The sequence below is a fragment of the Tursiops truncatus genome, chromosome 1, assembly GCF_011762595.2.
Source record: "Tursiops truncatus isolate mTurTru1 chromosome 1, mTurTru1.mat.Y, whole genome shotgun sequence".
NCBI lineage: Eukaryota > Metazoa > Chordata > Mammalia > Artiodactyla > Delphinidae > Tursiops > Tursiops truncatus.
The window spans coordinates 93,488,630-93,501,794 of NC_047034.1; the positions used below are offsets into that span (position 1 = coordinate 93,488,630).

Genomic DNA, 13,165 nt, shown 5'->3' on the forward strand with positions numbered 1-13,165 from the left:
TAAAGATATCTTTTCCAAAGTTTCAATTTCCAAATCTAAAGATATCTTTTCCAAAGTTTCAATACAGCTTCCTTGTGCTCAAAAGTTTTATTTTAGAGGTTGAGAATTATTGTTTTCCCAGGAAATAGTATGTAGGATATAAACAAGACAAGAACAATGGTAGTGAGAAAAAATAACAGATGCCAAAGTTGCTTATCTATTTTTAAATATATGTTTCTGAAATAAATGTGAAATTAATTTAATTAATTACTTGTATACATTTAGCTGTGGTGTCTTGGATATTGCAGAATTAAAATTTAAGAATGAGCTGCATACATATTTGATAATCCTATACTTCCCTATTTTTTACTAACTTATAAGTAAAGATTCTAAGCTCTTAATTTTGAATGTATAGCTATGCTGTGTTTGAACTGAATATATTTTCTAATATTATTGTGAAATTATATAACAAAATTTGTTAACCAGTGCTCTGATAATGTGCAACGTTTTAACAGTTGGAAAACTAGGAGAAAAAATAACTGATTTTTGATTAATGTGTAATTATATTTTTATATAAATTAATGTATTTTCATTATTAGTTTATACTGGTAATATTTCAGACAAAATTGATTTTGTGAATTAAAAATCCAGCTGCAGTATTCCTCAAAGTCCAGTTCACTTTTGTTTGTCTATATACTAATCAATATTAGAAATCAATATTAGTCAATACTAGAAAGTGAGAAGCAGGCTTTTCCAATTTAAACTGTGACATTAAATGTTAGCACATAATTACATTAAAGTAAAATATAATCATACAATGATAGTGATGACAATGCAATGGCAGGTATGGCATATTAGAGATAAACTTTAACTCAAATCTTTCAAATACAGGGTGAAATCGGTGAACCAGGACAAAAAGGCAGCAAGGGTGACAAAGGAGAAAATGTAAGTTTCCTATTTCTTATTGAGGGGGCATTATTCATTTAACTCCTTTTGGTGTTAACCATGGATATTTTTTCATATTACTATTCCCTTACCTCTCCGAAGATTATAATATTACTACTATATTACCTCTGTGGGAACTATTCAGTTTGAGATTCAGTCAATTTTAATAAAACCTCTTTTCAAATTATGTGTTAAGAAATGCAATAATTCCAACCCTAAAAGCCACAGAATGAGACTAAATCATCAGCAATTTTACCCTCCATTGTTTTTGCACCATTAGTTTGAATACCATATGGTTTAAAGACAAATAATATCTTAAAGTTGTTATGAAAAGGATTTTTGACCTAGTGGAAACCTGACAGGGACTCAGGTACTCCAGTGGTCCCTGAACCACACATACCTCCAGAACCTATGCTTTAAGCACTCTTCCCACTGTGTGGCAGTTTTAAGAAAAAGAGCAATCCAATCCAATGACTCTTTAATGTTTGGATCTTTTATAGTGCCTGATCAGTTATTTATGTTGGAAAAAAGGACAGTTAAGAAGTAATATTTATGTATGTAAGACTCATAAAGCCATTGAAATCTACTGCTCAAAATAAGGAGTTCCAGTATACTTAATATATAATACTGAGTTTGCATGTGTTTACATATAAAGAAAATTCTGAGGTTTCATATATCATTACTTTCTGTCATATAGAATTCCCCACATCCTATTTTTCATTTAGAAGATAGCATATGGATGCTTTTTTCATGTGCTCTTTCTGACACATACATATCTCATTAAAGAAATCTGGTATTTTGAAATTTTTCAAGTGTGAAACTTCAACATGATTTATATTAGCATAGAAATCCATTTTTAAATATCCACAACATTATAGTTGAGAATGCTTTCAATAACTGCCAATTTAAAATTGATTGCAAGTAGGCAAGTTGGAGTCTCAAGGAGTAAAATAAATAATGGTTGACTGTACTGAATGCCAAAACATTTTTTTTTCCCCCAAGAAATGTAGAGATGATTAATAGATTTTGATCAACCAAATGCTCTGCACTACATAGCTCAGGCTCCTCTGGTTTCAGTTTCAAAATTACAGATTTTTATCTCACCGCAGGGTCCTCCTGGTCCCCCAGGTCTTCAAGGTCCAGTTGGTGCCCCTGGAATTGCTGTAAGTATTCCCCTTTGTTCAGCAAATCTAAAGCCTTACCGTTCTCTGATCAGATTTATGAACTGTCACATAACCAGTCTATTTCATGTGGTAATAAGTTTGTATGCTTAACATTAAATCAAGTTTAAATTATCTAATATAGCTAACCAAGCTGATCTTTATAAACAAAAAACACTGTGACTTCATTTGAAGATAGATAATAAACAGTTGAGAAGTACTTCATAGACAGTTTCGAACATTATTTTCCCTTTTTAAATAGCTTTTACTTCACTTGATATACGTGAGAAAATCAAAATCAGTCATATTTCAGAATCAAATAATGTAAGCAAAACTAACAATGGTATATTTGCAGTGGATAATGGAAATGTAACTTACTTTGTACTTGGTAACTTATAAATAAACTGTCTTTGATTAAATTAGAAATGGCTACATTTTTATGATGACTTGTAGCAGAATCATGATTCTTCCACTTTGTGATCATTTTTATTGGTCTTTTCTAGGGAGGTGATGGTGAGCCAGGTCCCAGAGGTCAGCAGGGGATGTTTGGACAAAAAGGTGATGAAGGTGCCAGAGGTTTCCCAGGACCTCCGGGTCCCATAGGTCTTCAGGTAAGATGTTCTCTGAGTTGCACAACCTTGTCATTCCCACTTACTTTTCACACCAGGTTTTCCGGAAGTTGTAAAACAAAACAGCTTTCCTTCTTTCTATCTGGGAACTAGGATACAAAGTTTAAGTATAATGACTGTTTTACTTAAATGTGTATCTGAACTTTAACTGCTTTTAATCAATTATTATTAATTTTTCTGAAGCTGCATCAGCCCTGGTTTCTGTTTCTGGAGTTTATTTAGCCCCACCATAGGTATAACACCCCTTTTCTTCATCCTCATTGTATTTGGAAAATGAATGACAACCTTCTTTAAGTGTGACAGTTAGAAGCAAGATGTTAGAAGCATTCTTTCACACATCTCACAGCAAGAAAATTAGTACTCCAGATGGCTAGCAAAAATTAAAAGCCTTTTGATAAATAGCAAACTGTCAATCGCAACTATTAACAGAAACTAACAACAAGAAATGTTAAACAATAATAGGTAAAATAAACAAATTAACAGTAAATTGGTCATTTAAAATAACTTCTTAAATTTACAATTATAATTTGTATTTTATGAAACACTTTCAGGGGAGGAAATATTAAATTGTAAAACATTGTAGGCTAAAACATTTTCATTCAAATATGGCTTACAACTGGGTTCTTAGGCAAAACATTGCGTAGTAGACATCTGTTCTGAGTTGTTTTTCCACTCTTCCATGTGAGGTTAACTACTTCCTACAAACTTTGGAAACATCTGGCTTTCTTCTCCCACTTGCTTATTCAATACCTACCTAGTGATCCTCTAAAAGATTAAAAAATTTTGTTTTAAATGCTATTTGGGTGCCATGTGAATATTAGTTATGCCACATTAGCAATATTAGAAATGATTAAATTAAATCATCTAGTTCATTGTACTCAAAATTTTGTGAAGTTGTGGAAAAGTAAGTAAAAGTTGAATTTGTATAAATTTAATTTTTATCTCTATTTTCATAAGTAAAGCCATAGAATATTAGTTTTTAATATTAACTAGCTTATATATATATAATTGTACAAATTATATTGTAAAAATATAATTATATTATCATAACAATTATTGTTATAACACTCAATGGATGTCTACCAGTGAACATGATGTTATAATTTTCTACTTTTTTTAATGCCAAAATAATTATTTTTCAACTTGGAAAATGTAAAAACTTCATTTCATATTTGTGTTTAGCCCTTTTATACTTGTTAGACAATAATAAATAAGCAATCCTGAGTAGTATATATCAGTATGTATGAGAAGTACACATATTTGAAAACAACAAGGCATTAAAAATTAGATTGCCAGTGGATATATTACCACTCATTTTCTGCTTTTTCAGTTAACTGATTATTCTGAATCCAAAAGTTTGTAATTTAGAAATTTAGTTATCATGATTAAAAAAGGTGCCTTGTAGCTTATATTTACAACATATTAACATAAAACATAAAAAAGTCTTCATTTCCACAGAGTAAGAAATGTCCTCTTTGATGAGGATGACTCAAGAAATCAGTTCCCTGAAAAATTGATTATATTTTTCCCACAGCTACCTCTTTAAATCAGGAATCTGAAAAGATGCTAATGTAATTAACATGTTCACAATCACATCTGCATACTTTAATTGAGTCTTCATGGCAGAATAGATATTAGCAATTATAATAGACAGAAATAATAATAATCTAATATTCTGTTTAAATGACTTGATTTTTCATTTCTATGTTTACTATTTGTCTGCATATGAAGGAGACATATAGAATGAGAGTTCTTGGCCTGTATTCATTTTTTTATTTCATCACTTATGTAGTAAATGATTTTAAATTGACAGACCTTAAAACAGAGTCTCTCCATGCATAAATTACTCCCTAGGAAAGAGGTAGGACATGTGAAAACTGATTAAAACTGGAGTGCAATTTTGCACATTTAGTTCCTGCAACAAGAGAATTTGACTCATTATGTTTCTATTAATTTTAATAAGAAGAACATTCTGTCTTAACTCGAACTATAATCAAACTTCATAAAAAATAAATATTTAAATATTTTTCTATTGGAAGGTTTCTATTGAACTAATATTAGGAATAATCATGTGTAAATAAAAGATGGAAATGCAGACTGGGCTTATTATAGAAGTAAAAGACAACTATGAGCAAATATTTTATACCATTCAATTTGGGGATCCCAAATTAGATGCGCTCTGTACTAAAAATGGTGGAAACCTGTACAGAAGATAAGGAATGTGATTGTTAATTTATACAGTGTTTATAAGAACTTAATTATGTTTAAGCTGTAATGCTTACTACTTAAGGAAATGGACTTAAACTGAAATGTTTATTTCATCTGTGTTAAAAATCTACTTGTCTGTTAAGAATTTGAGTTCATGTGCTCCATCAATGAATTAGAATCTCTTAGGTTGTAGATCTGGGAATCTAAAATTTTAGGGATCTCTTTCAAATAATTTTTAAGCAGGCTAAAATCAGAAACACTACCTGGCTCTTTCCTCCCAGGAAACTTACTAGGAACTTCTCTAGTAATTCTAGAAGCTAGCATCAGATGATGATAACTGTTTGGGAAGTACATATGATAGGCTATTTTCCTAGACATCTGAATGATATATGAGAAAAAATAAATGACATTCTGGTATATGTTGTTCATTATAAATCAGTAATTAATATTTCCTCTAAAAATGAATATATGGAACATTAAAAAATGTTTACAAATATACTCGGTAAAGTACTCTCTCTCCAAACTGAGAGTCATATGGAATTAGTAGGTCACAAAAACAATTTAGTGGGTTATTACCAGCATTAAAAATGAAATATAACAGGATAAGGTAAAATAGAATAAAAATATCAAAGATCATCATCTATCCATTCAAGGTAAGTATTACTTTTTGAAACCTATGTTTCAACTATTTTACATGTGCATGTTTACTAGGTAATAAGTATATTTATTAGTGTGGGTTTTGGTCAAATACTTTGTAGCCACTGTGTGTAGGACCAAGTCAATAACTTTACTAAAATATCAGTAGAAATGTAGAGCTTATGTAGCGTGTATTTTTTATTTCTTAAATAGATTATATCTGAAATACTATTGTAAAAATGTTTAAATATGTATAAAATGTATGATTTATATACATAATGATAAACCCAAAAACATTTTAAAAATTAAAACAATCCATAATTCTACCATATTAAAACCTATTACCACTTTTACTATTTCTGTCCAATAGTCATCATACATATTTTAATACATATTTCACAGTTAAATTTATAGTATACATTCATTTATATTTGTATTTAATACTTATCATAAACATTATTCATATTTAGAATATTAGTATCATAATTATAGTCATAATATTCCATTAGTTTATACAACCAAATTTATTTAACTATGTTTTCTTATGATTAAACATCTGGAATAATTGAGAATTTTAACTATCATAGCTAGTGTTACAAGAAACATCTTATTGCATGTAGCATTTCCTGTTGATTTATTTTCTTAGAATTCATTCATTCATCATAAATTCAACATTTTATTAAAATCTCAGTTTTTCCCTGGCCTTCTGCTTATTGTTAGAGACAAAAAATTGACACCTGAAAGAGCACTGCCCAGTGAGGATAAGTATGTAAACAACTGGTATAATTGTGTTTTTAAGTGTACATTCAAATATGTACAAAGTATCATTGTGATATGAAAGAGGAAATATAAACAGCTCTGCATGGGGGAACTAGTTAGGAAGAGCAAGAGGAAGTAAAATAATTTTTCCATAAAGACGGGGCCCGGTGAAATTTGTGTGCAGCTGCTCTGAGTTTATTCAGTAGCACAAAACCTCTCCTAAAGCATTTACACTGCAAATGAATGTAAAGGAAATGGATTGAGAGAATAAGGGAAGTGTAATATATCAGGTCTCATGGCCTATGAGTTTTTAAGATTCAGAAGTGGAATTAACAGATTAAAAGTTCAGAAGATATTTGTAACCCTGGATATATACTGGATGGAATATTTATTTTTGAAAGAGTTTTGACTATACCTAGCTATAAAATCCTCCCTTGGATAAGGTGTTCTAAAATAATTTGGGACAAGATTTTTCCAAAAAAGTTTTACAATGGTAGTTCCATATACTACTCATAAAAGATGGAGAAAATGATTTAGTATTCATAAATTCCCAGACCAAATAATGTGCTTAGTTCATGTAACTGAAATCAAACAGTATATTAGACAAAGCATAAATTTTATTAGTGAATGTAGATATAAGATTCCATCCTATATAGTCAATATTTGCATTGTAAGTATTTTGACAAATGTTCGTTTGACTCAATTTCCATGTTCTTATTTAACTTATATTTGATTTTTAATTCTATATTAGAAATTAGCCAAATATATATTTTTTTAAATACATGAATGACTTTTATTATTTTCTACTATATTTTCTTAGGGTCTGCCAGGCCCACCTGGTGAAAAAGGTGAAAATGGGGATGTTGGTCCCATGGTAAGTTTCTATGTTTTAGAATTGATGTATGCTGTGAATTTCTACATTACTAACATCTTTCTTAAGGTTTATTAGTATGAACAAAGTAGCCCTAAAGGCTATGATTTTTCAGATTGATGCCTCCCTGATTCTCACCCAAACTTGCATCTGCCGCTATTGAATCTCCCGCCACAGTCTTGACTAATTCTCTATCTTTTCTCTTTCTCACTTTGGAGTAGTGTTTTATACATATATGGTATTCTTAGGTTGATGTATTGTTATATATTTTTTATTTCTATGTGTATTTATTGTTGAAGTGTATATAAACTGCCACACTTCAGTTACTTATTAGTCTTTAGCTCTGGACTTTGATGTGAAACAGGTAAATAATAGATAATAGTTACCCAGGATTTAGATAATTAGCAAATGTTAACAGTATTAAAAATTAATTGTACTTTGAAACAAATTCTTAATTTAATAAGGAATTCTGTCTTAATCAGAATGCTATAACATAAAAATTTGCATTTATTGATTCTGGATTTCTCCTCTAAGTTTAAGTCTAATAATTCAACTAAAAACTTGAAATACATATATTTGCTGATTAAGGACTATCTTGGTTAAGGAAACAATTAGCCAAGGTCATTGAAATCTATGAAATGTAATGAATACATTTCCTAATTGTTCTTTCCCTTCAATAAACATTGCCCCCAATTTTTGCTTCCTTCAGAATACATATTTTTATATTTGCATATTAGATTTCATTTTCTTCAAATAAGAAATTATTCTTATTACAATAAACTTAAAAACTGAGAACATAAATATTGCTGATTCAAATAACTAATTAATACCTCAAACAGCATCATTACATAGCAAACTCCTCTCTAAATATGCTTGCTATGGTTCCCTGAATCATTAATACATTCTTGAAGTAAGGGGTTCTGGTCACCAGTATTTTATAAAAAGTGCCCCAAGGTAATCTTAAAGTACAACCAAGAGAGAGACCCTTTGTTTGAGGAAGACAACTAAATAGTTAATCTTATTCCAATTCTAGCATATGTAACATGAGAGCTGACATAAAAAACAAAACAAAAATATACAAATAAAAATATAGAATTAATGAATTCTAAATCTACTCAAGCACCATTTCCGCTTCAAAGTTTATGTTCCTTTTATACTCTAGCATTCTAGCATATTCTAGCCTAAAATATTTCTAGCTGTATGACTTCATTGTACCAGATAGTAACAATAGACTTTTCTAGTTTTTAATTAAATTGTTCTTCCTGCAGTTCTAATTTCCCCATAGCTATGTGTAAATAATCATTTGCTAACATGATGTTGTATCCATCACAAATGACTTATAACACTGATATGCTTCACTGACTATGATTTTGCAGGCTGAAACTTCTTTTAGTTTTCTTAATCACAAAATGAAATATCAGAAATGCATTTGAGTTTAGACTTCATAGACCTTAATATTCATCTCTTACAGGGTCCACCTGGTCCTCCAGGCCCCAGAGGTCCTCAAGGTCCCAATGGAGCTGATGTAAGACTGTGAAATATGTTAATTATTTTGAAGTTATATAGATATTATTTAATAGCAGGTAGTGTCAAGACATAATGGAGACAATTACACTCCTGTTAAATGTTTAAGAGAACAAGAGCTCAAGGATCATTTACTCACTCCATTTTATTTTACAGGAAAAGAAAAGCTTTGTAGGGAGCTAGTCCTCACAAATATAATATAGGTACAAAGCTTACAGTCAATATATATTAATATTTATTGGTGAATTAGAAATACTAGCTCTAAGAACTGCATTGTTCAGTTCAACATACTGTCTTGCACATAATAACTGTACAATGTTGCTGAATTGTTTCCAATTTAACCTTTATCTTTTACAATTGCTTGAGGAGATGGTTGTAATTGGCTTGATTGTACTAGCCTAGGTCTGTACTCCAAACAGCCTTTATTTATGCATCTACTATCTAAAAGTTTTATATTTTCCTTCTATAAAAAATGTTAGAGTAATATGTGCATGATAATATGTGCACCTCTTACCATGTAAAAAATGTTTCCTGTCAACTGTATAAAGCTTTCCTCCCCCAAGCTTAATTGTTGACTGACTGTTCCAATATTACAGGAATGTAATGCCATATTTATCTTACTGTTACCATTAACAAATTTATAGGCTTTGATGTTCTGTTTCCATTTGACTTTCCCTTTTCACAAAGAACAAGTCATTTATTCTTGTCTTTATTGCTCTTCTGTTATTCCTGCTTTTAATTTTGTCAGACCAGAACTGGGTAAAATAGATTAGGCACAGATGTACTAAAAATGCTTTTAGGTTTTAATTCCCCCTATGTAATTTAAAGTTTAAGAGATGGTTTATATTGTTTTTTGCATGGATTATGTAATTCTTAACCAGAATCATATCTTGATCCACTAAAAAGATCTACAAAATCATCCTCTAAATCTGATCTCTTCAATAGGCAGACAGATTGAAATTATGTTTCAAGTATCAACTAACATGACTAGAGTTGGAAAGTCTCCTACCTTATCTTCAAAATTCTGGTGAATTTGAAAATCAATTTAGTATAATTAAATTATTTGCTATCCAGTAAATTTGACAACTCAATAAAGTTCATCATTTTGTCTCATCTTTCAAATGACTTGGAATATTCTTGCATAATATTTCTCTCCCTCCGAGAATAACTGGACTTATATTTGTAATTTTATATTTTATTTTAAGAGCAAGCGTAACTGTATTCCTTTTCCTACACTACAGGGACCACAAGGACCCCCGGGATCCATTGGCTCAGTTGGTGGTGTTGGAGAAAAGGTGAGGAATGCAGTGATATAGACAGTTTGAAACAGCGAGAATTGAGGAATTTGACAATATTAGCTAGTATTATAAGTGCTGTTAATAGTTCTGTCTTTCTAAGTATTTTACACATAGTTATATGAACTACAGCTCATCTGCTCTAATAGTTAAATAATTAAAGAAAAAGTGATTTAGAGATATCACATTTTTGATTGACAGGTATTGTGCTGAGCAGTGGATTATTTCCTTTAATCAAAGGGATTAAATCAGGATCCACTCTAACCCATCTAAGTTTGACTAGACTGTGGCTCTAGTACCCTTCATTATTGAAAATAGAAGAGATTGGTAACTGACTTAAAAGCAAAAAATATGTAACTGACTTAAATGCGAGAAAAGAATCCTTCATATTATAAAAGAATTAATCATTCAGTTCATCATATTTGGAGTTATATTTTCATTACTAATACTATGACCTGTCTTTGGCACTTTTCAAAATAGTTGGCATGTGCCATAATATCTGGGCTCAGAATAGCTTATTTTTTTCATGAACATGATTTTATTTAAAATATCTGCTCTTCCTTTTCATGAAAATGTCAAAATCATCCTCTGATTTGTTATTTATGCATTCATTCTCATTTCTTAAAATAATTTTCAAGAAAATTAACATTGTTATTTGCTTTATTTAAAAAATAATTTACCAATTTTGAGGGATGAAAATTAAATTTCATATGATAAAATATTATGCAGGGAAAAAAACTTAGAAATTTCCTGAGTTTGCTTCAGTTTTGTTAATAAATATCAAAAGTATAGACTTATCCTAATCATAAAAATGATTCTGTTGTTTAGTCTCAAAAATTTTGACATAGCATATCTCATACTCATTCATTTATCTTAATCAAAGTATTTGGCCCTCAGAAAAAGAAAGGTAGTAGGTTGAGAACCTAATACTTTGGTGTTTATTTCTTCTCAACACCCACATTCTAGCATTTTGATTATAATTAATTTTATATGATTAACTATTATATAGTTTCTTAATTACTAAATTAGAAATATTTGAAAGTTATTATCTAATTCTTACTGCATAAACGGTCTAGTTTTTTTGATTGATCAACTCTTGGTTTATATTCTTAAATTTAAAGTTTCGTGTTGAAAAATGCAGATAAGTTGAGAGTGTAACTGAAAGAATCTCTTTTTTTGTTGAATTCAGTTGTCATAGAAAGAATAGCAGAAGAGAGGACTGGTGTCTAATGGTATCATAACAGTAGACTGATGAAGATGGCCCACACCTTTCCTCTTTCTTCCCTTTGCATCATCCTCTTTCGGCTCTAATACTGACCAGATAGTTGTGAGAACTAGCCTCTAATTTTAGTTTTTTGCCGATATAGCAAATTCTAAAACCATTTAATAGTCTTTTCAGCCTATTTTACTTGTTTCCTAAAGCTTTTGTGTGCAGTGGGAAAAGCTTTAAGTGCTTTAGTTGCTTCTTTTATGGTTTTATCCTCTGTGCTACCCTTGAAGATAAACATGGATGCCAGATGTTTGGATTTTTGGATAACTTATTTTCCATACTGTTTCCATTTGTTTAAAGCCTATCTGGTAATACTTGGCCAATTTTGAATCTTCACGGAATGATTCAGTCAATGAGGATAGCGTTCAACTTCTTACAATTAAAACATACCTGAATCTAAATTTGTTATACTAAAAAAACAGAGTTTTATTTTTTCTCTGTTTAAAACAGTTTCTATGTAACAGCAGGATAGAAATGAAACCCTAATGTTATTTATTTCTTCATAACCTAGGGTAATATACTATTATGTGGATTACAGATATTTGACATCAACTCTGATTTGGTTTGAATTCTTCCCCGTTTCTATTTTGGAAGATTTATTCCCAGTCACTTATTCAATGAAAAAAAGAAAAGAGAAACAACGATACTTTAGTCATGCTGCACTTTGCTTAAATAAGTTTAACTTGTTTTCCATGTAATATATATTTTCTATTGATAGATTTTGTACTTTAGTGTTTTCTTCAAAACAAGGAGACAGAACAGGATATTACCTTAAGAATGAATACATCTGTTATGACTTTAGGCATACAGAGTAATTTGCTGTCTCTTCTGAAGGGGGCTTTAATCTTAACATGGGATAAAGTAGTTACATGATAAGTAATAATAAATGTATAAACTAGCACCTCCTTTATATGCCAATACTCTTAATAGAATTTATATTATTGTATTTAAATCAATTATTATTACTTAGAATAAACATGGTATAGCCTCATTGATACTAGAGATATTTAATTTGTATAATGTAGTCTTGTTACAGTGTTTTATTCCTTTCCTTGTGATTTTGTCCTATCCCCTTTCCAAAGATTTTAAATGGGACCTTTATAGATTTAATATTAATTTCATCTTAAGTAATTGCTATTTATATTGTGCACACTTATCTCTAATACTCAAAAAAGGTAATTTTCATATATATATATTAGAGAATTTAATATTAATGCATTGCTCTCAAAATGAAGAGATTTTGTAGTAAAAATTTGTCTTTAAATTTTTTTAATGTTTTTTATTGTGGTAAAAGTCACATATTATAAAACATACTATTTTAACCATATTTAACTGTACAGTTCAGTGGCACTAAGTATGTTCACATTGTTGTGCAGCTCTCACCATCATCCATCTCCCGAATTTTTCACCTTCCTAAACTGAAACTCTGTCCCCTTTAAACACTAGGTCCCCTTACCCCCTGACCTACTCCCCTTACCCCCTGACCCTTGGCATCTACCGATGTACTTTCTGATTCTATGAATTTGACTATTCTAGGTGCCTTGTACAAGTGGAATCAAACAGTATTTGTCTGCATACACTGTATATTGGAATGCATTTTAAGATTAATTTAATATATGTCCTACAAATAGATTGTACCTTCTTTTTTTTTCCCCTGTGCTATACAGTAGGTTCTCATTAGTTATTTGTTTTATACATAGTAGTTTATATATGTCAATCCCAATCTCCCAATTTATCCCACCCCCCCTTTCCGCCATTGGTGTCCATACATTTGTTCTCCATGTCTGTGTCTCTATTACTGCTTTGCAAATAGGTTCATCTGTACTATTTTTTGACAATTATTTAATCCTGTCTCTTCACCGCCTATTATTTCCCTCATTAAAAAAAAC

The 13,165-nt window shown here is 30.2% G+C and overlaps 1 protein-coding gene across 2 annotated transcripts in view; it reads left to right on the plus strand.

Moving 5' to 3' along the window:
- The window catches only part of COL11A1 (collagen type XI alpha 1 chain), a 200,559-nt gene that overhangs the window by 151,614 nt on the left and 35,780 nt on the right, over positions 1-13,165 (plus strand). For both annotated transcript variants that reach the window (XM_019919166.3, XM_033862798.2), the window contains exons 44-49: positions 871-924; positions 2,034-2,087; positions 2,588-2,695; positions 7,137-7,190; positions 8,659-8,712; positions 9,953-10,006. In XM_019919166.3, coding sequence (XP_019774725.2) covers positions 871-924; positions 2,034-2,087; positions 2,588-2,695; positions 7,137-7,190; positions 8,659-8,712; positions 9,953-10,006 — 378 coding nt within the window. The remainder of the gene's footprint in view (positions 1-870; positions 925-2,033; positions 2,088-2,587; positions 2,696-7,136; positions 7,191-8,658; positions 8,713-9,952; positions 10,007-13,165) is intronic.